A 24,688-nucleotide genomic window follows, 5' to 3' on the forward strand; every position below is an offset into this window, starting at 1 on the left:
GAGCGCTCCCTGATTTGTCTCCATTTCTCCCCGGCCCCTCACTTCCTTCCACTGGGCTCTCTGGCCTGGCAACAGCACAGGCTCTGAACACCCGCCCTCTTCTTGCTCTGACACAGGCTCCTCCCTGAAGATACCACTGCTCCCCCAAACCCGCCCCCCTTAAACCCCTCTGTATTCCACACTCAGGGCTGGAGGTGGCGGAAGTACCCTCCCTGCTGTTGGTTGCTTCCAAACTCTCTCTCCTTCCTGCTGCGATCCCCGCAGCCCTTTAAAAGCTCCATCTCCGAGTCTGACCCCTCCATCCACTGGGACTTCAGCACGCAGCTCTCTGTCCCACTCACCACCCTTGCCCGTGCCCTCGGTTCTGGCGACGTCAGTGCCCACGCCAAGCTGTGCCTTGCCTCTCACCTCCTCAGCCCCCTCAGCTCCTGCTTCCACCCCCGTCACCCACTCACCACCTGCCCTGCAGCTATCCTCGCCTCCTTCGCCTGGCTCATGCTCTGGACCTCACCCCTCTCGCCTCTTCCAAGATTTCACTCCTGCGAATATTTTCTTGTGTTACGGCATCATCAATTTCTCCCTTGTATGGGCTCCTTCCGACAAGAAAAAAGAACTACAACGAAGAAACCCCTTCTCTGACACCAGTCACACCCCAATCGCTCCCCCATTACCTCCAATTTCTTCCCGGCTCCTCTCTCTTCAGCCCAACCCAACCAGGCCTCTCTCTCCACTAATCCACTGACACAGCTCTCGCCAGGGAGGTCCTCGCCTCACACCACCTCCCCACTCGGCTGACTGTGTCCTCGCTCTTGAAACTCTTTATGTTGGGGGACCTCTTGAAATTGCAATGGCCACTCCTTCTTAGTCTCCTTTGTTGGCCCCTGCTCCCCCAAACCTGCCCACTTCTTCTTCCATGTGCACACCTACAACTCTAGTCTAGGCCACCACCACCTCTCCTGGACAAGTTCCACAACTTCCTAATTGGCTGCTCTGCCTCCCCCTTGCCCTGCTGTAGCCCACGCCTCCACCCAGTAATCGCTCTAAAGCACCGATCGTGTGCATCACTCCCATGCTTAAGGTCCCTAGTAGATTCTCATAATGCAGAGACTGAAATCTCCCTCCCTCCCACACCAGGACCTCCAAGCCCACCTCCTCTCCTGCTTCCCCCACTCCCAGGCTCTGCCACACTGGCCGCCTTTTGGTGCTGCACACACACCAGACTTGTTCCCTGCACTTACTAGTCCTTGACCTGTGTTATGGGCTGAACTGTGTCCTCTAAAATTCTTATGTTGAAGTCCTAGTCCTGAGTCCTTCAGAATGTGACTGTATTTGGTTGGACACAGCGTCTTTAAAGAGGTGATTAAGTGAGAATGATGTCACTGGGGTACATCCTAATCCAATATGACTGGTGTCCTTGTAAGAAGAGGAAATTGGACGTAGCCAGGAACACCCCCACTGAGGACCGTGGGAAGACCCGGGGAGAATATGGCCATCTACAAAACCAAGGAGAGGCCTCAACAGAACCAACCCTGCCAACGTCTTCATCATGGACTTCCAGCCTCCAGAACTGTAAGAAGACACGTTTCTGTTGTTTAAGCCACCCAGTGTGTAGCACCTTGTTATGGCAGCCTGAGCAGACAGCCCGGGAGGCTCTCATCCCAGATGTCCCACCGCTGCTTCCCTCTCACCAATCAGGTCTCAGCACAGGGGCCCCTCCTCCGAGAAGCCTCCCCCAGTCAGAAACCCTGTCTAAACACAGCATCCCCTCCCCAGCCCCCCTCCCCCACCGCTTGGCTCTGTCTTCTTCACCGACTCACCATCACACCTGAAATGATCTGTGTGTTTACTGTCTGTCTCCTGCCACTGGACTATTGTCCGCTTGAGGCAGGGACGTCTCCCTGTATGCACTGCTGTACCCCACCCCTAGAGCAGGGCCCAGCTCTTTGGAGACACTCCGTAAATCTGGGCGGACAGACTGGCTGGCTGTCCGCACACCCGGCAGCTCCCCCTGTTCCCTCTGTCCCTGCACAGGCCGTCTCCTCTGTCGGGGACTCTTGTCCATCATTCCCCCTCACTTACCTCCTCCCACCCTTCCCGATGGCGTAGAGCGTTCCCTCTCTTCCACCCGCACATCCTGCTCTCCCCCTGGGCCCTGGCAGGCTGCATGGCAGCCCTGTGCCCACCTGTCTCACAGCCCACTGGGAGCAGGGACTGCCTCTTCCTCCTTTGTATCCTCCAGGCTGGGCCAGGGCCTGGCGTCAGCCTGGTCCCTCCGTGGGCTAGATGCCCACCCGTTCAGTCGCTGTGTGCGGCTGTGGGGCAGGGTGGGTCGTGGAGAGCAGCTGCATGGTTTGGGGATGAAACAGGGCAAAGGGGGAAAAGTACTTCCCCAGGTTCCCCTAGAAAATGATTTTTCAGTGGGAAGCGCAGTAAAATTGTTCAGAGTCTACGGTATCAGCTGCATAAACTGTGAAACAGACATAGTTCTTTTCTTTATGGGAGTATAAAAAATAGAACCAGAAGTCTCTCGGGAAGACTAAAAATAAATCAGGCTTATGGCTACAAGAAAGCCAGGGAGCAGCCTCACGCCCGTTGGTGGGGCACCACCTTGGGGGCAGCAGGCAGGACTGAGTGGCTACTCCAGGCCCGCTGCTTGTGTGTGGCCAGCTGCAGAGGCGGACCCCCCTAAATTCAGGCCTGCAGCAGGGAGCCAGCGGAGGGCAGGACAGGGCCGGCTGAGGCACAAGGGGCGCACAGGCCCAGACTCACCTGTTTCTCGTGAGTGGTCTACATTTTGCCGAGCTGCCTCCGTGGTCAGGAAATGGAAGACGACCCACAGGGAGCAGGGAAAGCCGCGGAAATGCGGCTGACTCCCTTGGCAGCCTACCCAGTTCACCTTGTCGGCCATCAGAGCACCCTAAGGGACACATACAAGCATGAATGCATATGTGGAGAAGAAAAAGGAGCTGGCGTGGGAAGTGGGGAGGGCAACTTGCAGAAGACTCCAGGTCAGCACACAGCCCCAGAACAAATGGTCCCTTTCTCACTTTATCACCTTGAAGGTGGCATTTCCCTTCCACTGGCGACACCCGTCAAAGGAGCAGTAGGTCTGAGAACCCGTGACACAGACCGGGTCACATCGTTACTCTAGCCTTAGCCTCCACTCTGTAGAACGAGGGGGGTCATCTCTAAGGTCCCGTCAAGCTTTGACACCCCACACACCTGTGAGGTTCTGCACCTCTCCTGGCTGACGTGCCCACCTTTGTGAGAGCAGGAGCCCAGAAAGCTGCCCCTGGACAGAAGCGTTGCTGACGAGCACAGCATGCCAGGGAGCAACAGAGGGCTGGAATTAAAAGCTCTCTCACCGGGCTTCCCTGGTGGCACAGTGGTTGAGAGTCCGCCCACCAATGCAGGGGACGCGGGTTCGTGCCCTGGTCCGGGAGGATCCCACATGCCGCGGAGCGGCTGGGCCCGTGAGCCATGGCCGCTGGGCCTGCATGTCCGGAGCCTGTGCTCCGCAACGGGAGAGGCCACAACAGTGAGAGGCCCGCGTACCGCAGAAAAAAAAAAAAAAAAGCTCTCTCACCACCGGGGTCTCACAACTGGTTCTAAATCTCAGCCCCACCACTTACGGGTTGTATGATCTTAGACAACTTATTTGACCTCTGTTTCTTCATCTGCTAAATGGGGATAATATCTGCCTTCCACTCATGCTGCGAGGATTAAATGAGGTCTGTACAGAGGGCTCAATAAACAGCAGTTTACTCGCTCCTAATGGGAGGACCCCACCACGATCACTGCCTCCTTCCTGAGTGCAGGTCGGTGACAGAGGTCAGAGGTGACAGGGTGAAGCCCTTCCACCCCCATAGATATCAAGCATGAGGTGGAGATCCTCCTTAGCCCTCCCACACTCACCTCCTTCCTGCTGTCCAGGGCAGTTTTAAAGAAACCGTAGGGAATTTTCTTTCTCTGCTGCTTCTTGAGCCAGTCACTCATGGAATGCAGGAATTTCTGGACCGAGGGCTGGCCAGGGAAGTACTATGGGAGCGATAAGGGGAGAGTGAGAAATAATTCCCCCAGAGTTCCGCAGTCCTGGGGAAGGCCGGGGGCCAGGCTGAAGTGGGCCGAGGCAGTTTTTTAGAATGTTCCAAGACCACCGGGAAAACATCCTGCCTAACACCCGCATGCGGGTTCCTCACTACCTTTGCTCTGGGGCACCTGCGAAGGCGAGGGGGAGGGGTGGGCAGAGGCGCTCAGTGGGACCAGGCCCTCAAGGCCACCCCCTCTCCAGGCTGCAGGCTCCAGTTCTGACCCGACCACATGCTCACTGGGAGGAAGGCTGAGCACCTTCCTGTGTCGCTGCCCAGGGCTGCTGGGACCCCTGGGCCACACGGGCCTCTGTTCAGCTCATCTTCTGACAGAGCAGCTGACTCGCTAACTGACCAGCTGGGCGAGGCTGGCAAATGGCCTTTCATTTGTATTCCACGGGCTGCCAATGGGGACAAGGCAGTGCAGGGGCTTGAGCCGAGATCCAAATCTTGATGGGAACTCCCAACAGTCTCTGAGGAGCATGAAAAGCCACTCTGACAATAAGTCAACTCAAATCGGATTAGTATCAGCACTTTAAAACCACAAGGACTCCAGGGACGAGGATGGATGCCTGTGTGCGAGCACCGCACGCACAAACACACCCAGGGTGGGGGGAGGAGGGAGAAAGAGGGCTGCAGTAGCAGAGCAGGTCAGATAAACCACGAAGAGGCAGGTCGAGAGGGCAACACAGGAGGAAAAACAGCAAAGAAAAGCATTTGTGAGAAGAAGGGTGCTGGAGACAGGAATGATCCCTAAACAGAAAAACCTGCCAAGGGACCCAGTCCTCTGAGAAAGTCATGGCGTATTCTTATCTCCAGGCTGGACACTGTCCCCCAGCAGGAGAAGTGGCCGGAAAGAATCCTGTGCTTTGACACGCTCCCTCTTGGTCAGCTCACACGGGCCTCTGGGCTCTCAACACAAATTTACAGCTTCAAGTCAGTGTTTCTCACTGACCTTCACCCATCGTCCTGATTTGGAAGGATGACGCCCTCTAAGGCCACGGTGTCAGGAGGAAGGATGAATTAAGGGGCTCTGGACTACAGGGAGTCACCCTGCGCCGGGAGCAGGGAAACCCTGGTGACCACACGCCACCCAGTGGCCAGTCCTGCCAGCCGCTTCCGTGAGGGAGCAGGGAGATCCCGGGCTGGGCCGCAGGGCAGTGCCTCCCAACTGGCCATACTCACAGTTGACAGGTCCCTAAGGCTGAGCAGGCAGAGTGAGCTCTACTCACTCAGCCTTTCAGTGCTCCACACACGTAGTGCATAAGGGTGTGGGTTAGATGAGACGTAGGCGCAAATCTCAGCTCAGCCACTCACCGGCTGGAGGACCTCGGACAAGGTGCTTTACCCCTCTGGGCCTCCATTCCCCTCTCTATGATGGGATAATGCTAGCACCCACCCCGTGGAGTCTGTTCTGAGAAATGCAGATAAGCTAAAACACAAAGGAGTACTTGCAGAGTCTGACACCTTATCAGAGCTCAAGAAACGCTAGCTGCTACTATTATTGCTACTCAGGATAAAGCTACCCAGGCAAGGGTAGGGCCAGAACACTCCGCAGTCTCCAGGGGCTGTGCTGCTCGGCAGATACCCCTGAGCCCGTGCCCCCCAGCCCTCCACTTTCCTCTCTGAGGGCCCTGGCTTCTGGCAGGGAGGACTCCTTCACCCCAAACTCAGTTCCAGCATTGCTGAGGGCAGAAGCTCGGCGGGCACCACTGAGAGGGTGCTGCTTAAGCCTCTGCCCTGCTCGGGCATTTCCTGGGTCTCATTCTTTTCCCTCACACTGGCTGCAACAGTCCCACTGGGAGCCAAACCCAAACGAGCTTTGAGTCCAGCTGAGAGATGCAAGCAGTGCACGATAATTCCCCTGGGATGAGTTCTTCAGAGTGGATTGGACTGGGGGGGGGTAAGGGGACCCCTCTCTGCTTCCTGGGGCCCTGCCTCATGTGTCAGGCAGGAAGACAGCACACAGAACTACTCGAGGACTTTTCCCCTCTGATCCTCTGGGTCAGCCACCCTGGGCCTCGGCAACTTGAGGACCAAGCGGCTCACAAGGCCTCTGAGGAAAGGCTCTATTATCAGACTGGGCTGAAGAACAGGGGCCCAGTCTGCGTGGAACATCTGAGAGGGGCTGCAAGCTGTCTTGCCTTAGACTGGAACAGCACTGTGACAAGCACTTGCCACCTCACAGGGTCCTCGGTGCAACCACAGATGCCCGTCACTAAGCCAAGTGGACCAGAGGGCCAGGACTGGTGAGGAGGGAAGAGGGACCAGGCTGGCGGCAGTTCCCGAGGGAGAGGCGCAGACCGCCCCCAGAGGTAGTCCCAGCTGCCCGCAGACCTGCGCCAGAAGGAGGGGCTCAGACCTGGCTCCCGGGGGCCGAGGGTGGCTGAGTCAGCAGTCAGCCTCTGAGGGGGACCAGAGCCCGCACCTGACTCAGCAAGTCCTCGGCAGCCAGAGCGTCGGGATTTAAGTAGGGCAGCACTGGCAGTGGACCTGCAGCCGCAGAGAAGGATGCCGGGAGGGAGGAGGCGGCAGGTGCAGAGGGAAGAGGCAGCCCACATCTCACCTTGAGAGACGAGCAAGGAGCGTGGCAGAGAAGGGGTACAGGCTCTAAAGCTGGGACCCCAGTTCAAATCCTGGCCACGACACCACCAAACAGGAGGCCTAAGGCACATCACTTGAGCAACCTGTACTTCTTAAATGGGGGTGGCACCTGCCACCCTGCGGCGAGATTAAGAGGATTAAATGCCTGACACACATCAGGTCCTCAGTAAGGAGGAGCTACACTTGGAGAAGTAGCCATGCTGGCAGGAAACTACAAAGGAATAAGGAAGGCACGGCTAAGGCCAGGGAGCTGCGTCAGACTTTGGCCAGGGTCTGGGAGGGAAAAGAGGAGATTCAGAAAAGCCTTCTTTCCTTCACTGGGGTCCACGGGTCCTGCTTTCCCAGTGACCGCAGCAGGGAGTGAGAGGCTGCACTCCAGGCTCGGCCTGAGGTAGAGGACTCAGGCAGGCAGAGCCAGCTGGGAATATCCCCAGGGCATCAGGCCCTGGGTCCCACCCACCCCCCTGCACAGGGCGGGTTGGGGGAAGGGGGTTGTCCCTGGTGGTACGGGGCTGACGGGAGGAGGGCGCAGACCGCAGGGTAGCAGCCCATAGTAGACTAGGACAGCCGCGGGTCCAGGTGTCCAGCCCGACCGCGAGCTCCTGAGGGAGGGGCTGGCCCGGCGCCTGCTTCAGGGATGCGCACTGATCCCGTGTGGTGTGGGGCTGCCGGACAAGGGAGGGCAGGGTCCTGCTCACCTGGGCCAGCACCGCCATGAACTTTTTCAGGGCCGCCAGGCGCTGCCCCTCCAGAACAGAGAACTTGGACACTTCTACCTGGAGGATGTAGTACAATGAAGATTCCAGGTCAGCCATGTAGATCTTGGAGCTAAGGACCCAGAAGGAGCCAGAGAGAGAAAAGGGTATTAACCATGGGGCAGGGGCTGGGGAGAAGCACCCAGGGCCAAAGGGAGAGAAGAGGAGGCACTACTGATGGTCACAGAGTCCTGTGAGTTAGCACTTGGGGTTGGGGAGGGAAGGATTGGGAGTTTGGGGTTAAAAGATGCAAACTATTACACATAGGATGGATAAACAACAAGGTCCTACTGCATAGCAGAGGGAGCTATATTCAATATCCTGTGATAGACCATAATGCAAAAGAATGTCTGTCTGTGTATAACTGAGTCACTCTGCTGTACAGCAGAGATCGGCACAGCACTGTAAATCAACTACACTTCAGTAAAAAAATAAAATAAAATAAAAGTTAGCACTTGGCTCTGCCAGTAACTACCTGTGTTATCTTGGGCAAATTACTTAACTTCTCTGAGCCTCAATTCCTTATCTGTAACATGGGGATAGTAATAACTTGCTCACAGGTAGGTTGCTGAGAGGATTAAACAAAAGCACAAATGTAAAACTCTCAGCAGCTCCTGGCACAGAGTAGGGTTCCCCCTCTGCAGGTCCAGGGCCAGCCTCTCCCATCACTCACTAAAGGTGTTTTTATCAGGCCACTAGTAGAAGGTTGAGCTTCATTCTCTGTTCTGAACAAAGATCCCTAGGGACAGACAAGTAGACCAACAGGGGCGCACCCACACAACATGGCTCGAGAAGCTGGGTGCTCTTTGAAAGACCAAGGGTTTGCTGCCCGCCAAGGCTGAGAATGGGGTTGGGGAGAAGGGGAAGCGGGGTTTACATTTATTTTGGCTGACGTCCTTACAGCTGCCAGACCCTGGGCATCAGGGCTCCATCTTGCACCTCTCGGGCTGACCCCAGCCCTGGGGGAAGGGCTGCAGGATCCAAGCTGGCTGCTCCACCCCGTGCCCATCACGCTCTTCTGAGATCTGGGTTCAGGGTCCTGAGGGAAGGGCTGCTTCTCTACCCCTGCCTCCTGACCCCTAGATTCTTGCCTCCTTCTATGGTGGCCTAGCTCTGGGAGCTTGGGCAACTCAACCCGCCTCTCCAGCCTCAGTGATCTCACCTGTAAAATGGACTCCTGCCCCACCTGCCTCCTGAGGTGGTGGGAAGCCAACAAGGTCAGCTGACGGGGTGAGCACTGTGGCCACCTGCGCTTTACCCTCGTGCCAAAGTCCCCTCCCTCTGCTCCACTTCCATGTCCTGGGGCCTCAGTTTACCTCTCCGTTCCTGTGTTATGCCTTAAGGAGTGGCCCCCTGACTAGAGGAGATAATGGACGGAAGCGCCCAGCAGAGCCTGGCACATAAGACTAGAAGTGTCAGCCATAATAGCAATTTGAATGATCTGAATAATCATAATTTGAATGATTATAATGAGCATACCCATCTCTTAGTTTCTCTTTCCTTCCCACCTGATTTACTACAAACCTCTCCACTAGCACTTTCCACCCTTAGAGTCTCTCGTGTTGGGATGCAAAATCCTTCCCGAAATCCAGTGACCCTGCCCCCAGTTCTCTCGTGCAGCCCCCTTGTGGAAGCCGCTCTCTGGACTCAGCTCTGAGCTGCCTGGTCAGCCATTTCCACGTGGTACCATGCTGGGGGCCAGAGCAAGAGGTCTACAGCCCCATCTCCCTGCCCAACAAGCAGAAATTCTACCACCAGGGCACAGCCAAGGAGCCTCAGAGAGAACAGTTACCTCGTGCTTACAACTGTGCATGATGACACTGGCTATCTTGAAAAGTAGTGAGCTTCCTGACACCAGAGGCATTCAAGTGAGGTCGGGTGCCTTCCTAGAAGGGATGCTGCTAAGGGACTGTAAACTCTGGGCAGGGCTTGCATCTGCCCTGCACAATCGGTATGTATGGTGCCTAGCACATAGCAGGTACTCAAAAATCTGTGCTGAAGAAATAACTGCTTGGGTGGGAAGTTGTTTTGGAGGCTGCACATTATCCTTCCAAGCTGATTCTACTTGGTCTTGAATAGAGTTAAGCTTAAGGAATGTGGGCGTCGGAAAGTACGCGTTCCCTCACGAAGAACACAGTCAGCAGACGCTTCTGCCTCCGCACATTTAAGACTCTCCTGTGCGTGGCCAGCGGCCGGGGGCCCCATAGGCCAAGGCCAGCCCTCGGGGGGTCTGGGCTCAGTATGACACGTGCCAAGCTTGTGACAAGGAACAGAGTGTGGAAGGAAGGGGGGGGTGTCTGTGATTAGAAGAGAGGGTGGGGAAGGGAAGGGAAGAGGAGGCCCAGGCGTGGCCTTACAGATCTGCAACTTTCCACACGGTAGGGGCTATGGTTCTAGAGGTGTTCGGCGCAGCCGTGGTGTGGACACTCTCACTGGTGTCCCTGGAGAACCTCTTCAGGTACATGGTGTAGAAGAACCTGGATTCCATAAGCCTGTGAGGGAAGGGAACCATGGGGGAGAGGCAGTGAGCACGGAGGAACAAAACCTCAGAGCTAACTCGCGGCAGGAGAGGAGGCGGGTGGCTCACCTGACAGGAATGTTTATTCAGAAATATTTGAACCTGGTTCGGTCTTATCCTCAGTGAGGTAAAAATTGGGGCAGCCCTGCCTCACGTTAACCTTCCTATTCACTGCTCATGCTGTGGAAAGCCTCTCTGACACCAGTCTGAAGTCAAAACCCCACCTGGAAAAGCGGCTGGGCCCGTGAATTCCTCAACCTGCCTCGGAGAGGTGGGGAGACAGGGCACCTTCGGGGGCAGGAGGGCCCTCTGGGGACAACGCTCCTTCTGGCCATGGACCGGACGGTGGGTTTGACGACCCTCCCCAGAGACCAAAGCTACAAAGTGGCACGTGGCCTCAAGGAAGCTCACAAGCTTGCTCCAAGGTACCAGAGGTGACATTACTCCCCAGGGAGGTCAAGGGAGTTTGATACACGATTTTTAAAAAGTAGCAGCAACGACCCCAAACCACGAAATTTCTGACGATCCTTTTGATTTTTCTCTCTCGTCTCATAAAGAGGAGTCCTCAAGGGCAGGCGGCGCCTCCTGGTCAAGGGCCCTGGAGGGAGGGATGTGAAGACTAGCAGCGTGACGGGACACCCCAGGGGACCTGTCACAGGGAAGCACTGCTTTCCACTCCACTGTCCCGGCCCAATGTTTACAGACGAGCAGGTGGCTCAGAAGCAGCGACGTCACAAACAATTTTCCCCTCCGCCAGCTCCAAGAGAGGAAACAATGCCTCCGCTCCCCACCAGGACCGGCACTTCCTGCCCCTCCCTGTCCCCGCGGCCATCGTCCTGCCCACCCCCACCCCCCGCCCCCCGCCAGCGCTCTCTGACGAGGCCTGGCCCAGTGGGGCCAGGTGACTGGGGCCGGGTGAGGGCGAGTGGCCGCGCTGCCCAGCCCTGGTGCAGGAGGGCACTAATGGCTCTGAGGAGTGGCTCACTGGACATCCCAGGCCAGCCTTGGTCTCCCTGGCCCTCGCGCTCCTGCCCGCAGGGCCGGGTGGACGTCAATCATCGGCCCAGGGAGGGCACTGAGGCACCATCTGGCGCCATTCAGCAGCGGGAGCCTGACAGGGGCTACGGCTGGCCTGATTGTTCTCTCTCGGCATTTCGGAACTGGCTATTGTCTGGCTCCTAATGAACTTTTCTGCAATTAGAAAACCAAAGGGAGGGAGGGTCAGGCGTAGCTGAGTGCTTGCCAGGCACTTGCAGACTGCCAATGAGTCTGTCTGTGGAGAGAGGAGGACGGGGAATAGGGCCAGGGCCGCGGTGGGGATGGGGCAGAAGCACCAACGCTGGGTGTTGAGCGCACCGGGGACCTGAGGCTGAACTGCTGAGCTGGGGGCAGCGTTCTGGGCCCGGACTCCTGGCTGTAGCATGCCCACCACCCCACCCACCATAGGCAGATATCTGCTTCTCCTGCAGAGGGTGCCCATGGACTCCTCGGAAGACTCACAGGAGAAAGAACCCGTCAGTCCCTGTGAAAGGCTGGCAGCCTCTTGAGGCAGGAAGAAAGGAGGAGCGTGGGGAGAGGGGAGAGAGGGGGCAGAGAGACACTCACACGGGGATCCGGAAGTAAGAGCCATTCCGAAACAGCAGGTAGCAAGATGGGAAGTTCGTGACACCAAACTCGTTCACCACGTCATGCTGTGTGTTGAGGACCCTGCGCACCACTATGCCCCGGCGCTGAGACAGGTCCAGAGTCACCTGCAGAGACAGTGAGACACTTGGTGGTGGGTAGGCCAAGCCACTGGACAGAGGGAAGGCCTGAGCAGGCACCTGGGTGGCAGCTGTGCTCTAGCCAGACTCGAAACCTTTCCAAGAGTAGACTATCGTGATGAGTGAGAGTCTCCTGCCGCCAACTACATCTGCCCCGCTGTAAGGAGTGCAAGTGCTACCTGCTCGGAACGGTGTGGACCACACATCTTGAATCCTTGAGGACAGTCCCAATTTGGTGTAATTTTCTTTCCAATGAGAACAATTTGTAAAAGGCATAAAAAGATGTGGTTTTCAAAAACACACATGCACCCCAATGTTCACTGCAGCACTATTTACAATAGCCAGGTCATGGAAGCAACCTAAATGCCCATCGACAGACGAATGGATAAAGAAGATGTGGTACATATACACAATGGAGTATTACTCAGCCATAAAAAGGAACGAAATTGGGTTATTTGTAGAGACGTGGATAGACCTAGAGACTGTCATACAGAGTGAAGTCAGAAAGAGAAAAACAAATATCGTATATTAACGCATGTATGTGGAATCTAGAAAAATGGTGCAGATGAACCTGTTTCCAAGGCAGAAATAGAGACACAGATGTAGAGCATAAACATATGGACACCAAGGCAGGAAAGCAGAGGGTGGGCTGAACTGGGAGATTGGGATTGACATATATACACTAATATGTATAACACATAACTAATGAGAACCTGCTGTATAGCACAGGGAACTCTACTCAATGCTCTGTGGTGACCTAAATGGGAAGGAAATCCAAAAACGAGGGGATATATGTATACATACAGCTGATTCACTTCGCTGTACAGCAGAAACTAACACAACATTGTAAAGCGATTATAGTCCAATAAAAAAAAGTAAATTAAAAAAGTGTATGTATCTGATATTTGGAAGAAAAGTGATTTCAGTTTTGTTCTGATATTTGTAAGACTTTCTGTCTATATTCCAAATCGGAAAAACATACTTAGACGTGACGATTTTATTTTTAGAAAGGATTAAGAAGGAGAAATATACCGTTAGGTAATATTTATTAAATAGGTATTATGTTCTGTATATAGGCTGTTTCATTTAATCTTCAAAATAATACTTACTATGAAATAGGAACAATTACTAGGAGACCAAGCCAGGTGGTGCAGTATACCATGGCTGCTTGGGTTTAAATCCTGCCCCCCCCCCAGACTAAACCTCTCCCAGACTCAACTTCCTTACTTGCAAAATTGTAATAACAATACCCACCTCCAAGGGCTGTTAAGAAGACTGAATGGGCTAATTTTATAAAAGTGCTTCTAACAATGACTAGTAAATAGTTATGTACGTAAGTATTTCTTTAAAAAATAAAACTCCTATGGTATAGGACGCAAAAACCGAAGCTCAGCAGTGAAATCATGTGATCAGGTCACACATGTAGCAAGCGCCTGAGCTGGGCTGTAAATCCCAGATCGATCTGCCTCCAGAGCTGGGGCTCTTGGCCACTGTGCCCTCCTGACTCTCAAACTAACCACCCCTGGGCACCTCTGCATGGACACGGGACCAGTGCCCTTGGTTACTAGGGGAATGGGGGAGGGTAGGAGGAAGAGCTGATTCCAATGAACATTTATCAATCGCCTGTACAGGCATGACCCCAGGCCTGGAATGGGACTCCTTCAGCAAAGCTCCCTGCCCATCCCACCTCCATGCTTCCCCTCTCGGGGCTGAGAGGTCTGGAGACAGCTCAGAGCGTTCAACTGTGCTTGGGGAGTTTCAGGAGGAAAACCATTCGGAGTCAACAGTGGTGTTTAATTTCATTCCCTCTCTCTCTATCTCCTTGCACTGCCTTGGAACTTCTCCCAAGCACCGACCCTGTCCCACCTCTGCATCTGGGAAAAGCCCAGTGGCCAGCGAAGTCCATGAGGCAGCGGTGGAATGGCAGACTCTCTGCATCAGGCCGGGGATGGATCTTTATAAAGCACGTACTCTGTGCCAGTTACTCATCCAGGCTCTTCCTCTAAACCGCCTCACTTGATGTTCCCAAACATACTCTGAAAAAAGGTAACTGTCACCACGTCAAAGGTAGGGAAACGAAGCTCAAGGAAGTTGAGTAACGTGATCAGAGACACAGCACATAAGTGATGAAGTGGAGATTCCAACCCGCCTGATTCTGTTATCTGCTTCACCTGGGAAGGGACCCCGTTTCCTCAAGAGGGACTAGAGGCTCCCTGATGTTCCCTCCCCCCCAGATTTTTTACTCCAATTCTTTGCGGGCGAGGTAGTGTGGAAATAACACAAGCTTTGGAGGCAGACAGACCTGGTTTGAAGTCCTGCTCTACCAATTCACTGGCTGTGTGATCTTCGACCTGTTATTTGACCATCTTCGTTAATTAGAAAGATCAGCAACTACGTGTGTCAGCAATCTCGCGCAATCTCAATAAACAGCAGGTGTTATCATTCTCAGTTTCCACGAGGAAGATCCAAGCAGACATAAAGGCTTTAAACAGAAAGGTCCAGCTCCTACACTTCCCGTTTCCCCCAGCAGGGGTCAGGCCAGTGCTGGGCTAAGAAGCGCACAGGAACAGCCCTGCTCTTGGCTCTCTCCCAGCGGCTATGAAGGAGCTGTGGGACCCTGCAGGCAGCTCACCTCTCTACCCAGGTAGGAGCCTTCCCTTTCCAAGATCAGGGCCAGGTAATCTTCATCATTTCTTGCAAAGAATCCAGTAATCTCCTCCAGCCTGCAAGAGACAATGCTGGCAGTCACTCTCTGTGGTGGGAAGAAAGCAAAACTGCCGGCGACAGCAGACGTGGCTGACTCAGTACCGTGAATGCGGCCACACACACCTCCTCCTCTGTTTGCACACAAGACTTCGAGGAAGTCTCTCCATGCCAGCCCTCCAGTGGGAGTAAACCAAACCCTGAGTCTCAAAAGATGCTCTCTGCCTATTACCGAAACCTGGTTCTTCACTTCACACACCTATTTGGGTTGTTTTTTCAGTCAGGAGTGCGTACGGGCAGTCTAAGGAGGAGACCGCGGGGGGGGGGGGGGCACGCTTTGAGACCAGGTGTTTCTATGCTCTGGGTAAGGCCCAGGCTTAGAGGGCAGTTCTTATTGGTCCCCTAAGAAGCTGGTGTTTACTACCCATCGGACACAAGCCTTGATCTGTGCTAAGTCACTACCAACTGGGAGATGTGCTTTTTCCACTCCTGGAGCAGGCATACAAAAGGAACTAAAGAATCAGAAAGTCCTGGGTACAGGAGATCTTAGAATCTATCTAATCTTATTTTAAGATTTTAACCTCCTTATTTTAATACGAGGAAACTAGGGCCCCAGGACGAAGGTGGAAATTAATAAGAAGGCAAATCTTATTATTCCCCCCAAATCAAAGAATTAAGATACAAGCTGTTTTAAAAACGCAGAGCTTCAATAGAAAACAATTGCATGATACAAAAATGATTTGTTCCCTTATTTCAATTAAAAGCAGAACATCATCAGACATGTAACAGGAGACAACAGCATCTACTTTTGTCCCCAACCTGATGACCTATTTCCCTCCTCTGGATCCAATGATGTGGCAGTGGTTACCTCCAAACAGAAGGCGCAACATGGGGCCAGTGGAGCCCAGCCCAGCCCAGCAACAGTACAAACGCCATGCCAGAGAGGTGGGGGCCAGAGTGTACCCCAGTGGGTGGATGGTCACTGACAGCCCCTGGGGTGGTAGCAGGTGGCCTCTCAGGCAACTTCCCCAGACCTCCCCAAGGCTGGCAGAAGAGCGAGCCCACAGACGGCTGACCATGTAACTCGCCCCCATGCTGTCCATTCCCACTCACACTTCTGGAAGAGGCAGCCCACCTTCCACCACAGGTCCCCGCCTCCTCCCTAAAGCTCTCTAGAAGGATCACTTTGAGAGAGGCTGGCAGGTTTACCTGGCTGGTTGCTTTTGAGATCTTCTGGGCTGAAAAGGCACCATGAGGGAGGGTGGGCGTAAGAAAGAGAGAGAGGTAGAGACACGATCATTGAGAAATGGAAGAAGGAACGAGGTGTTTCCTGGAGAGATGGGGTCTGGCTGTGGAACCCCAAACCAAGACCATATACTCAGTCCAGGGGCTCCATGAGGCCCTCTGGGAGGATGGAGAATTGGGAAAGATGATAAAAGAATCATTGTGAGTTGGATTCAACACCAACTGACACTTGGAAACACAGTCCCTCAGCAGGGCCTCGGCTTTCCAGACACCAGCAGACTTAGTGTGGGCGATGAAGCCCCAGTGTTTGCCTCCTGAGGCCTTCTCAGCATCCAGAACCTTCACTGTGTTCTGTGGCTGGGCTCCCTCTAGCAGCCCCAGCTGGTACTTGGATTTGCTCCTTCTTGGCCCCTTAAGGTGGGCTTTCTCCTATCCGGAGTTCTCGTCCAGAAGGACAGGACCTTGTGTTATCAATCTACCTGTCTCCCTCTGTGGGAGAGTTAGAGTGAGACACCGTGCACCTCATTATCCTGTTTTCCTAGAATGGAGGCGATCCTGGAAGGCTGCCGGGCAGGTAGATAGATATAGGGCACCAGCCACCTGATGCTCTGCAGCCCAGGGAGGAGAGTCGCCTCCCCATCCCCCGGTCACTGCTATGGCTCAGGAAATGAGCACCTTCATTTTACAGGGCTTTGTGCTTCTCAGTCCCCCATCCCCTTTCCTCTAAACGGCATCTGGTCTCCCTTTTTCCTCCCCACGCCCACCCTCTCAGGGACCCTCCCTGGGTTAGTTGGATCATGTGAAATCCAGCTGCATCCCTCCGATATTCCAGGTTCTGAGAAGCAGCAGCAGGTATGACCCCTCCCGTCTTTTCCTTCCCACTGGGTGGGTTGGGCCCTTGCATCCCTGTCAGCCCCAGGAAGTCAGGGCTCCTCGGGTAGGACCTCCAGCAATGGGAAGCCCTCCACCAGCTGCTCCAGGCAGCTCTGGGCTCCGGTCCACTGGAGTGTCCACCACTCACGCAACAGGAAGAACCAGCCCGGTCCCCAGCCCTGCTGCCCCCACTGTCCTCTCACTGCCAGGCCTGCCATCCTGCCACACTGCCCTGGGCCTGCCCCAGCCCCAAATACCTGGCAGGCTCCAGTGGGGGACAGGCGGAGGGCCACGTGTCACTGTGGGACTCCAGGGCGTCGATGAGCCTCTCCCGCAGCGTCTGCACGTCGGCACCAGCCACTGTAAACGAAGATGGACACAGGCAGGGGCGTGAAGAGAGGAGGATGAATCCCAGTGCCCTTGTCAGCTTGCCTCATGGAAGCAAAGGGCCCAGGGCATGAGCTGAGCAAAACAGAGCACATCTCAGTCCTCCTCTGTACGAGGGGCGGGGCATCCCACCCCTGTGGTCCTAAGCATGGCAGGGGGACCCATCCCTCAGGGCAGGCGAGAGTCCCTCAGACCTGGGCCCTGAGGGCCCTCCCCACGCTATCTGGCTGCCCCTCTGCGTGTCAACCCCACTTTGACAAGAAGGGCTATTCTGGGAACATGTGACCCTCCCTGCTTCCCGGATGGGCCCAAATGGAAGGGCTTCTTCAGCCTTGTTTTCCCAAAGGCATCTTCCAGGCTGGCTGGGAAAGACATTTCCAGGAAAACACAAATTTGGCTTTCACTGGGGACCTCCTCACCCTGCAGACCTAGGTGGGCTCTCTTCACCCCAGGAGAAGCCCAGGCGAAGGAGGGGGAGAAAGATGCTAACGGCGCCAATGAGACCCCGCGAGCTGGGACACCCACCTGACAGTGTAGCTCCTGAGCCGGTCTTGGAAGAGGCCTTAAAGAACTGGAAGCAAACACACAGAAAAGAGTCAGTGGAGCTAAGAGCACAACACCCACGCCAGTTGAGCGCTCTGTGTTTGAGACCCAGCTGCTTACTAAACGGGGTGACTTTGGGGAAATGACTTAACTTTTGTGAGCCTCAGTTTCTTTATCTGTAAAATGAAAGCAGGAGGTCTCTGCTCTTGGAGCGGGACCCTGGTTCCTCTCCCTGGCATCCTGCATCTGATCCCCACCCTCACAGCTCTAGAGCACCCCGGGAAGCTGCGGCTCGGACACTTGGCTGAGGGGGGTCTGTTTCTACGACGTGCCGGGACCCGGCACATAGGGACTAGAAAATAGTTGCTCTATAAATAAGTGAAGCAGACCCATCCGAAAAAATAAAGTGAAGTCACGTCATACCCCCCGCGCACACCCTGGACAACGTTAGCTGCTCTCTGAGGCGATCTGTCCTGGTTCCTTATCTTGGAAAAGGGGCAGCGAGGCTCATGTCTCTGGCCACCGAGGACTCCCAGCCTGGCTCAGCAGACACTCCAGAAGGGAGGGGTGTCCAGTTTGGTTCTACTGAGGGGTGGGCTTGAGCCCCTGAAGAAACAAGCCTTATTACAGATGGGCCACCTTAACTCTCTCCCCATGTACATGACACCCAGGCCCAGTCTGTTGCCTCCTTGGGAGAGAGGACAGAGAGAACAGAGGACAACTCCTTAGAATTTGAGCTCCTGTCTAAGCGGTGGGAGAGCTGCCAGAACTCTGGCTTGTGCTCTCCTGGGCTCAGGAGGTAACAGAGTTCAGTTGTCCTGACAGATGGCCACTTAACTGCCTGGGGGAGAGCCTGCAGTCTGGGAAGAGGCCTCCTCTTGAGGTCCCTAACCTCGGGGCTACTTGTAGCCACCTTGGGCCTCTGCCGAGTAGCACGGCCTTATCACAAGCTGGTGGCTGAATGCAGGCCCTCAGGTCTACCGGACCTGGGTTCAAGGCCTGGCTCTGCTATGCTCTTGCTGTGTGACCTTGGGCACTCTATTAACCTCTCTGAACCTTCTCATCTTTAAGATGAGGACGACACCATCTACCTTGGAGAATTGCTGCGAGGATTCAATGACAATGCATCCAAAGTGCTTAGCACTGTACCTGGTGCACACAGTAAGAAATCAATAAATGTTAACATTATCACTATTATATCGTCATCAGCCCCTTCCCTTGTTCCTTTGAAACACTAGGAAACACTGATCGGCTAGATTTGTCGGTTCTAGCCATTTGTAGGCAGAAAACTGAAATCTGGAGGCCACCTGCCCCCCTCATCCACATGAACAACAAAGATGCAGAGGAGCCGCCCATCTCTCCCCACCTGCAACCTTCTCCCGCTACTGCTGACCTCACCTGGACCCTGTTTTATTCTCTCTCTACTTGGAGCATTAATATAAACTTTTATTCTGGGTGAAAACCAGCCACTGACACATGCCACGTATATTCGTAATAGTGTTCTTGGCAGTCACTGAATACATTTTGAATGAATAAAAGTATATGCTATCCTTATGCTTGTAAAAACGAGCAGAGTTTTCTAGGACTGTGACATGAAATCAAGTAGATAAAGCATATTAAGGCATTTATGGGCTGACACTGTTTCTCAGGAACAAAATAAAAGACACACCTATTTGGGGTTTGGTTTGCTCACAGATAATAACCCAGAGGATAACCTTTACAGCTGCAGTTATTCACAGTGATGGTGCCCTTGTACAGACAGAATAGACTTCAACTTGCTTCCACAGGCATAAAAACATGACTGACGTCTTGACGCCTTAAGCCATGTGGCTCTCCACGGCTACAGTTGTTACTGTCAGCCACTGTAAAGTAGTGTGGTTGACTCTTCTTCAACCATCAGGTCTCCAAGATCTGAGCAGGTGCCTTATGAAAAGGGGCTGGCATTACTTCCATCAAAGGGCGGCCTCCCCAGACCCCAGCTGAGCCTTCTGAAGGCCCCAGCTGTGGGCAGTGGGGAGTCAGACAGGAGCCTGCAATAGGGGAGTGCAGGAATTCCAAGAGCTCCCCTCCTTCATGAGGTACAGGGCCACAGGGAAGGCCCCCTCCTCTCTCCAGTTACTTCAGTCACGCAGCCTTCCCTTCTGTCCCCAGAAGCTTCCCAGTCACCTTCCAGAACAATGTCACCAAGTGAGGGCTGGTTCCCATACCTCACACTCTAGAGGAACTTTTTCCTATCAATTAATCTCTCTTTCATCTTTCCCCTTGTCTACCAGCTCCTTCCCTATGCCTGCAAACAGGTTCAGATCCTCCTAATCTAAAGTTAAAAAAAAAAAAAAAAAAGGACACGAAGGGATGGAGGATGGGAACAGAGGCTTCTCCAGTTGCTGCATGTCCCATTTCCCGGTGCCACCAAATTTCTCAAAACAGTGTCTGCCCTCAGTCCTCTTCCTTCCCGCGAAGCTGGCTGCGGCTCATGCCCCCACCACTCAGCTGGGACCACTCCTGGAAAGCTCGGCTGACCTTCTCTTTGGCTGGTCCAATGACCTTCCAGCCCTTCCTACTCTCTCTGCAGTATCTGATGCTATCACTGCCTGTTTCTCCCCCCTCGGCCAGGGTTTTTTTGTGTGCCACATCTTCCCGCCACTCTCCTTCTTTGCCTTCATGTCACCACCTTCCCTTGGTTTTCCTGACACTGCCCAGGCCTTCATGGCCACCTTCACAGCCTTCCCCTCGCCCTTGTCCCAGCCTTGCTCTGGACTCCTCTCCTGTGCCATCTCCTGCCCCCAGTTTCTCCTCCAGCCACGTATCGGATCAGGGCACTCTTCTGTTTAAAAAGCCCTGGGAGGTGCTGTCACAAACGAGGGGCTCAAGCTATGCTTTTGAATGAATGAGTAAATAAATGGGTGAATGGACAAACCAACCCATTGTTTGTCTCCCTTGCTGATGTCATCTACCTTGTCCAAATGGCTTGTGACCTGAACCCCGTCTCAGGTCCTCACCTGTCTTAACTTGTTTCTTCCAGGTGTCAGGGCAGCCCTCCCCCAATACACACACACTCTGCAAGACTGAGTCACCCCTCCCACAACCTGTTTCTCCACCCATGTTCCTTCCCTCACCCAGTGATCGCCCTCCTCCCCATCACCCAGACCAGCATCTCCCTCTCCCACAATGCCTGTGGTCTGTGAACTTGACCTTTGTGATATCTCTTCTACAGTCCCTGAGACCAGTTGCCTTTTCTAGACCAGAGCCTACCACCTACTTCCTGGACCACTACAACTGTCTCTACCTGTTCCCGCCTCATGCCCTCAGAAATGGTCATATGCTCCATCTTTTCAAATGATGGAGCCATCACCCTCACTGCCACTTTGTTTGGGTTTCTAAGGGACAATTCTGGTCTGATCATGTCCCTCCTCCTCAAAGCCCTTCCATGACTCCCTACTGCCAAGGAATAATGTCCAAACTCAGAGCGTTCGAGGCCTTCCAGGATCTGCTTCCACCCACACTTACCTCCCACTGCCCCGCCCCCATTCCCTACATTTCAGCTACGATGGACTTGAACCCACACTTCCCACCCATCCACCTCCCACCTGGGAGGGCAGGACTATAGCTTATTCACCTCTACAAGCTCCACAGTGCCTGGCACAATGTCTAGGAAACACTCAAAGGACATTTGTTCAGTTGAACAGAGAATCTCTACCCTTTGATCAGCTTGGAAGCTCATGCAAAAATCACATTAAAATCGAGTCAGGGCACGTTTTTGTCCTCTTATTAATCTGCATCCTTATTAATTCAGCTGTTGGAGGCGTGTGCCCTACCCAAGGGAAAGGGCCACCACTCCTTGGAAACAGGCAATTAAGACTCCAGCAGGGAGTTTCCTTTCCTCCAGAAGCGGACAGCACCCAGTCCCTTTCCTCTCAACACCTGACACAGGAGCTTCTGCCCTCCCCAACCGTGGAGCCCCTGGAATCCTCCCTGTCTCCCCAAAGGCAGGTGACCAGATGGCATTGGGCAGGTCTTTACCAACCTATCCAGGAGCAACTGCCTTCCTGGGGGCCAAATAAGGCTAAACAGAAAGCACGCTTTGTAGTGGCAACCATCAATGGCACTGAATCCAAGCTTTCAAAACAAGTTTTAAGGAGAGTGACCTCCAAATACCCTACAGTGAGCCTGCGAGGATGCACAAGCTTAACCGTTCCTACCTTGTGGACCATCAGTGGAGGAGAGACCTGGCAGAGGGCAGGTGACTGCTGAGAGGGGGGCCTATCTCCTTTTTCCAGAGAGAGGCAGGAGATGTCTTTCTGAGTCCTGTCCTCCTCCCTGACATCTCACAAGAGCCACAAAAAGTAACAGCCCAGACGGTACTCCCCACTCCCAGCCTTGAATTCAAGGACTTGCCATCCCTGGGCTCCCTCTTTCCAGGGTCCTGCCTCAGCCCCGCATAAGAGCCTCTGCTCCAGCCAGACCAGCCTTCTCAACTCCCCACATTGTTCCACCCACATCCTCTGCTCTCACATCCTGCCCGCATTCCTCCTCTCTCCCAGCCAAACTCCACCCACTTGGAAGTCCCCCTCCTCCGGGAACTCCTCCTCCCCCACGAAGTCCTCTTCTGATGTGGGAAGGAAAGAACTCAGTGACCCCAGGCAAACTCCCCCAGCGTTCACCATGTACACATCACTCTGCCTGTCAACTAGCTGGGAGCTCTGAGTGCCCTTGTGCGCAGCGCCTTCCTGTCTGGCCGGCCTCGCTTATGTTTCTGGCCACGGCCTACAGGTCTGGCTTCTCCATGATGATGAGCATAGTGCTGTGCCCCAAGCAAATATTCACTCAACGGCTGCTGATGGACGGACTGCCTCAAATGGGGTGTCACAGAGGGGCTACCACGAGCCCACAGGGCAACAGGAAAGAAGACAACTAACATTTATGGAACTTTGGCTAATACCGCAGAGTGTCTTGGCACTCTCACACGTAAGACCTCATTTCATAGTTGGCAACAATCCTATTAGGTAGATATTATCATCCCATTTTTCAGACAAAGAAACTGAGGCCAGCAGCTAGGGCATTAAATGACTTCCCGAGTCACAGTAAGCAAGGGAGCCAGGATTTGAACTCGTGTCAATTATCTCCTCAGAATCTTGCAAAGGGAAGACTTCTGTCCTCTCCCACCCAATGCTGCTGCTTCCTGTAATCTTGATCCCAGCCAGGCCTTTGGCTACAAAGGGTCCTACTCCATTACCCACTGAGGGGCACTCCTGCAGCCCACTGGCAAAGCCTCTACCCCTGAAGTTCCAGCCTCTAGGTCCCCAAGCCCCGGCCAAAACCAGCTTTAAGCTACCTTTCCCTCCCTCCCCTCTGTTCTCTTCCAGATGGGCACCGGCTCCAGTTTGATAGGGCCCTGACACAGCTGGACCACCTTGCAGGGCCAGTTGTTTGCTAAACAGGCTGGGCTGGTAGAAGCTCACTGTTTGCTCACGGAGACAAGGCGCAGGAGGCAGAGGAAAGGGACAATGACACATGTTACTGGGAGTGGCCATACTCTTGTACGGGCCTGTCCCCGTCATACCAGCGACACTCTCTCCCCCTGTTCAACACATGTCCTCATCTTAGAGCTCTCAGCCTTGATGGGTGGGAGCGAGGACAGGCTCCAGTCCCCAGGGGATGGCAGACAGGTACAGGGCCATCTCTCTGGCCTGCTGGCAGCCAGGCCCACCTCTAGGGTGTACTGCTTCCCAGGGGGTCCAGCCACGCAGCCCACATGCACACCGGGCTCTCAACGGGCCAGAATCTCTGGAGATCTGGAATCTGAGTCGTGTTTTCCAAACACTAGAAGTAATCTAGTGGTAAGTTGTAAAATCAAGTTAGTGAATCACAGCCAGTACTTTTTTAAAAATACATAGAACAGAAAATAGCACGTACTGCACGCACGAAGAATAGTGTTTTATGAAACACTTGTTTTAGGGATAACAGATACAAACCAACTTCTGGATCTCACTGTAAATGTTGTAGGTCACAGTAACAATGTTTGAAAGCCACTGCTTAGGGCCTTAGAACAGAGACTGATCAGGAGCTAGAACCACTTGCACCCTGGACCAGAGCCCTAAGGACAGGGCACAGAGCCCCTCTCCCTGCTGAAACTGAACTGCAGGCTCCTCAGGAGAGGCTGGGAGGGCTTGGCCGAGGGGAGGTCACAACACTGGTCTCTGGAGCTCGTAAGAAATGCACAGGTCACTACCAGCCCAGCTCAGCCCAGCCCAGCCAGATGCCGCCAGTGTGAAGGCAGCTAAGGAGCCCAGCTTAGGGCACTGCCAGCACCCCTCCCACAGCAGGATGGGCAGTTGAGGACATGATTAGTCACTTGGGGCACTCAGGCTGTGTGTGCTGAATGACTCAGATAGGTGCTGAGAAGCTTCTGGATCTCCCGACATACCTGGGCCATCTCCTTCCAACCCCCCCGAGCCCCAGCCTCTTTCAGACAGAAACAGAATGCCCCAGGCACCAGCCCCCACCGAACCCCCACAGGATGTCCCGACCTGGCCACGGGACCAATGCCAACCCCCTTCCCCTGTGCAGGGACTCCTGCTGCCACACTGATCTTCCCCCAGCTTCCCACGCGGGGCTGCTTGCCCTGCTTCAGCAGAAGGAACAGAGGGTTCCGTCCTTCCCTTGGAGAGTAATTTTGAATATTTTAAGTTACACATCTTGGGGCCAAGGATAGGACAATGGCCCTGTCATGGAAGCCTTTTACTTAAAAGAGACAGTTGACAAACAATGTCTCCGCTGCCACCTCTAAATGATACAGCAGTAGCTGTTGGCTCAGGACACTTCCCCAGGCCAGCTGAATGGGGGCTTGGGCCCTGACCCTAAGTGGTAACAGGAGCGTGGGAGGGAGCTCTCCGGGGCTGTGGAAACCCTGAACTCAGCAGGATTTCACTGGCCATGAGAACAGAAAGGTCACATGGAGTTAGAGCTGGATGTTGCTGGAGGAGCCTGGGGCCTTGCTCTCCAGATGAATTCTCCTGGCGTCATCAGGCTCAGATATGGTTCATGGTTCTGCCTGGCAACTGAAGCCCCTGAACTCAGAGATATCTTGTTCCAGGGACAATGCTTGGCTTTTCAGTCTTCAAAGGCATTCCCTGATTATTCTTTTTTTTTTTTAAAAAAAGACACATTTATTCAGCGTCATGATCAGACTATTACATTTAGCAATCAACA

General features: G+C 54.1%; 1 protein-coding gene across 1 annotated transcript in view; it reads right to left on the reverse strand.

Moving 5' to 3' along the window:
- QSOX1 (quiescin sulfhydryl oxidase 1) overlaps positions 1-24,688 on the reverse strand; it is a 40,606-nt gene that overhangs the window by 4,649 nt on the left and 11,269 nt on the right. The window contains exons 3-10 of the mRNA XM_029229824.1: positions 17,462-17,507; positions 16,807-16,909; positions 14,361-14,451; positions 11,571-11,716; positions 9,805-9,939; positions 7,391-7,520; positions 3,916-4,038; positions 2,770-2,917 (exon numbers count right to left, since the gene is read on the reverse strand). Coding sequence (XP_029085657.1) covers positions 2,770-2,917; positions 3,916-4,038; positions 7,391-7,520; positions 9,805-9,939; positions 11,571-11,716; positions 14,361-14,451; positions 16,807-16,909; positions 17,462-17,507 — 922 coding nt within the window. The remainder of the gene's footprint in view (positions 1-2,769; positions 2,918-3,915; positions 4,039-7,390; positions 7,521-9,804; positions 9,940-11,570; positions 11,717-14,360; positions 14,452-16,806; positions 16,910-17,461; positions 17,508-24,688) is intronic.

The sequence above is a fragment of the Monodon monoceros genome, unplaced genomic scaffold (assembly GCF_005190385.1).
Source record: "Monodon monoceros isolate NGI ecotype Baffin Bay Population unplaced genomic scaffold, NGI_Narwhal_1 Super_Scaffold_18, whole genome shotgun sequence".
In the NCBI taxonomy this organism is placed as follows: domain Eukaryota; kingdom Metazoa; phylum Chordata; class Mammalia; order Artiodactyla; family Monodontidae; genus Monodon; species Monodon monoceros.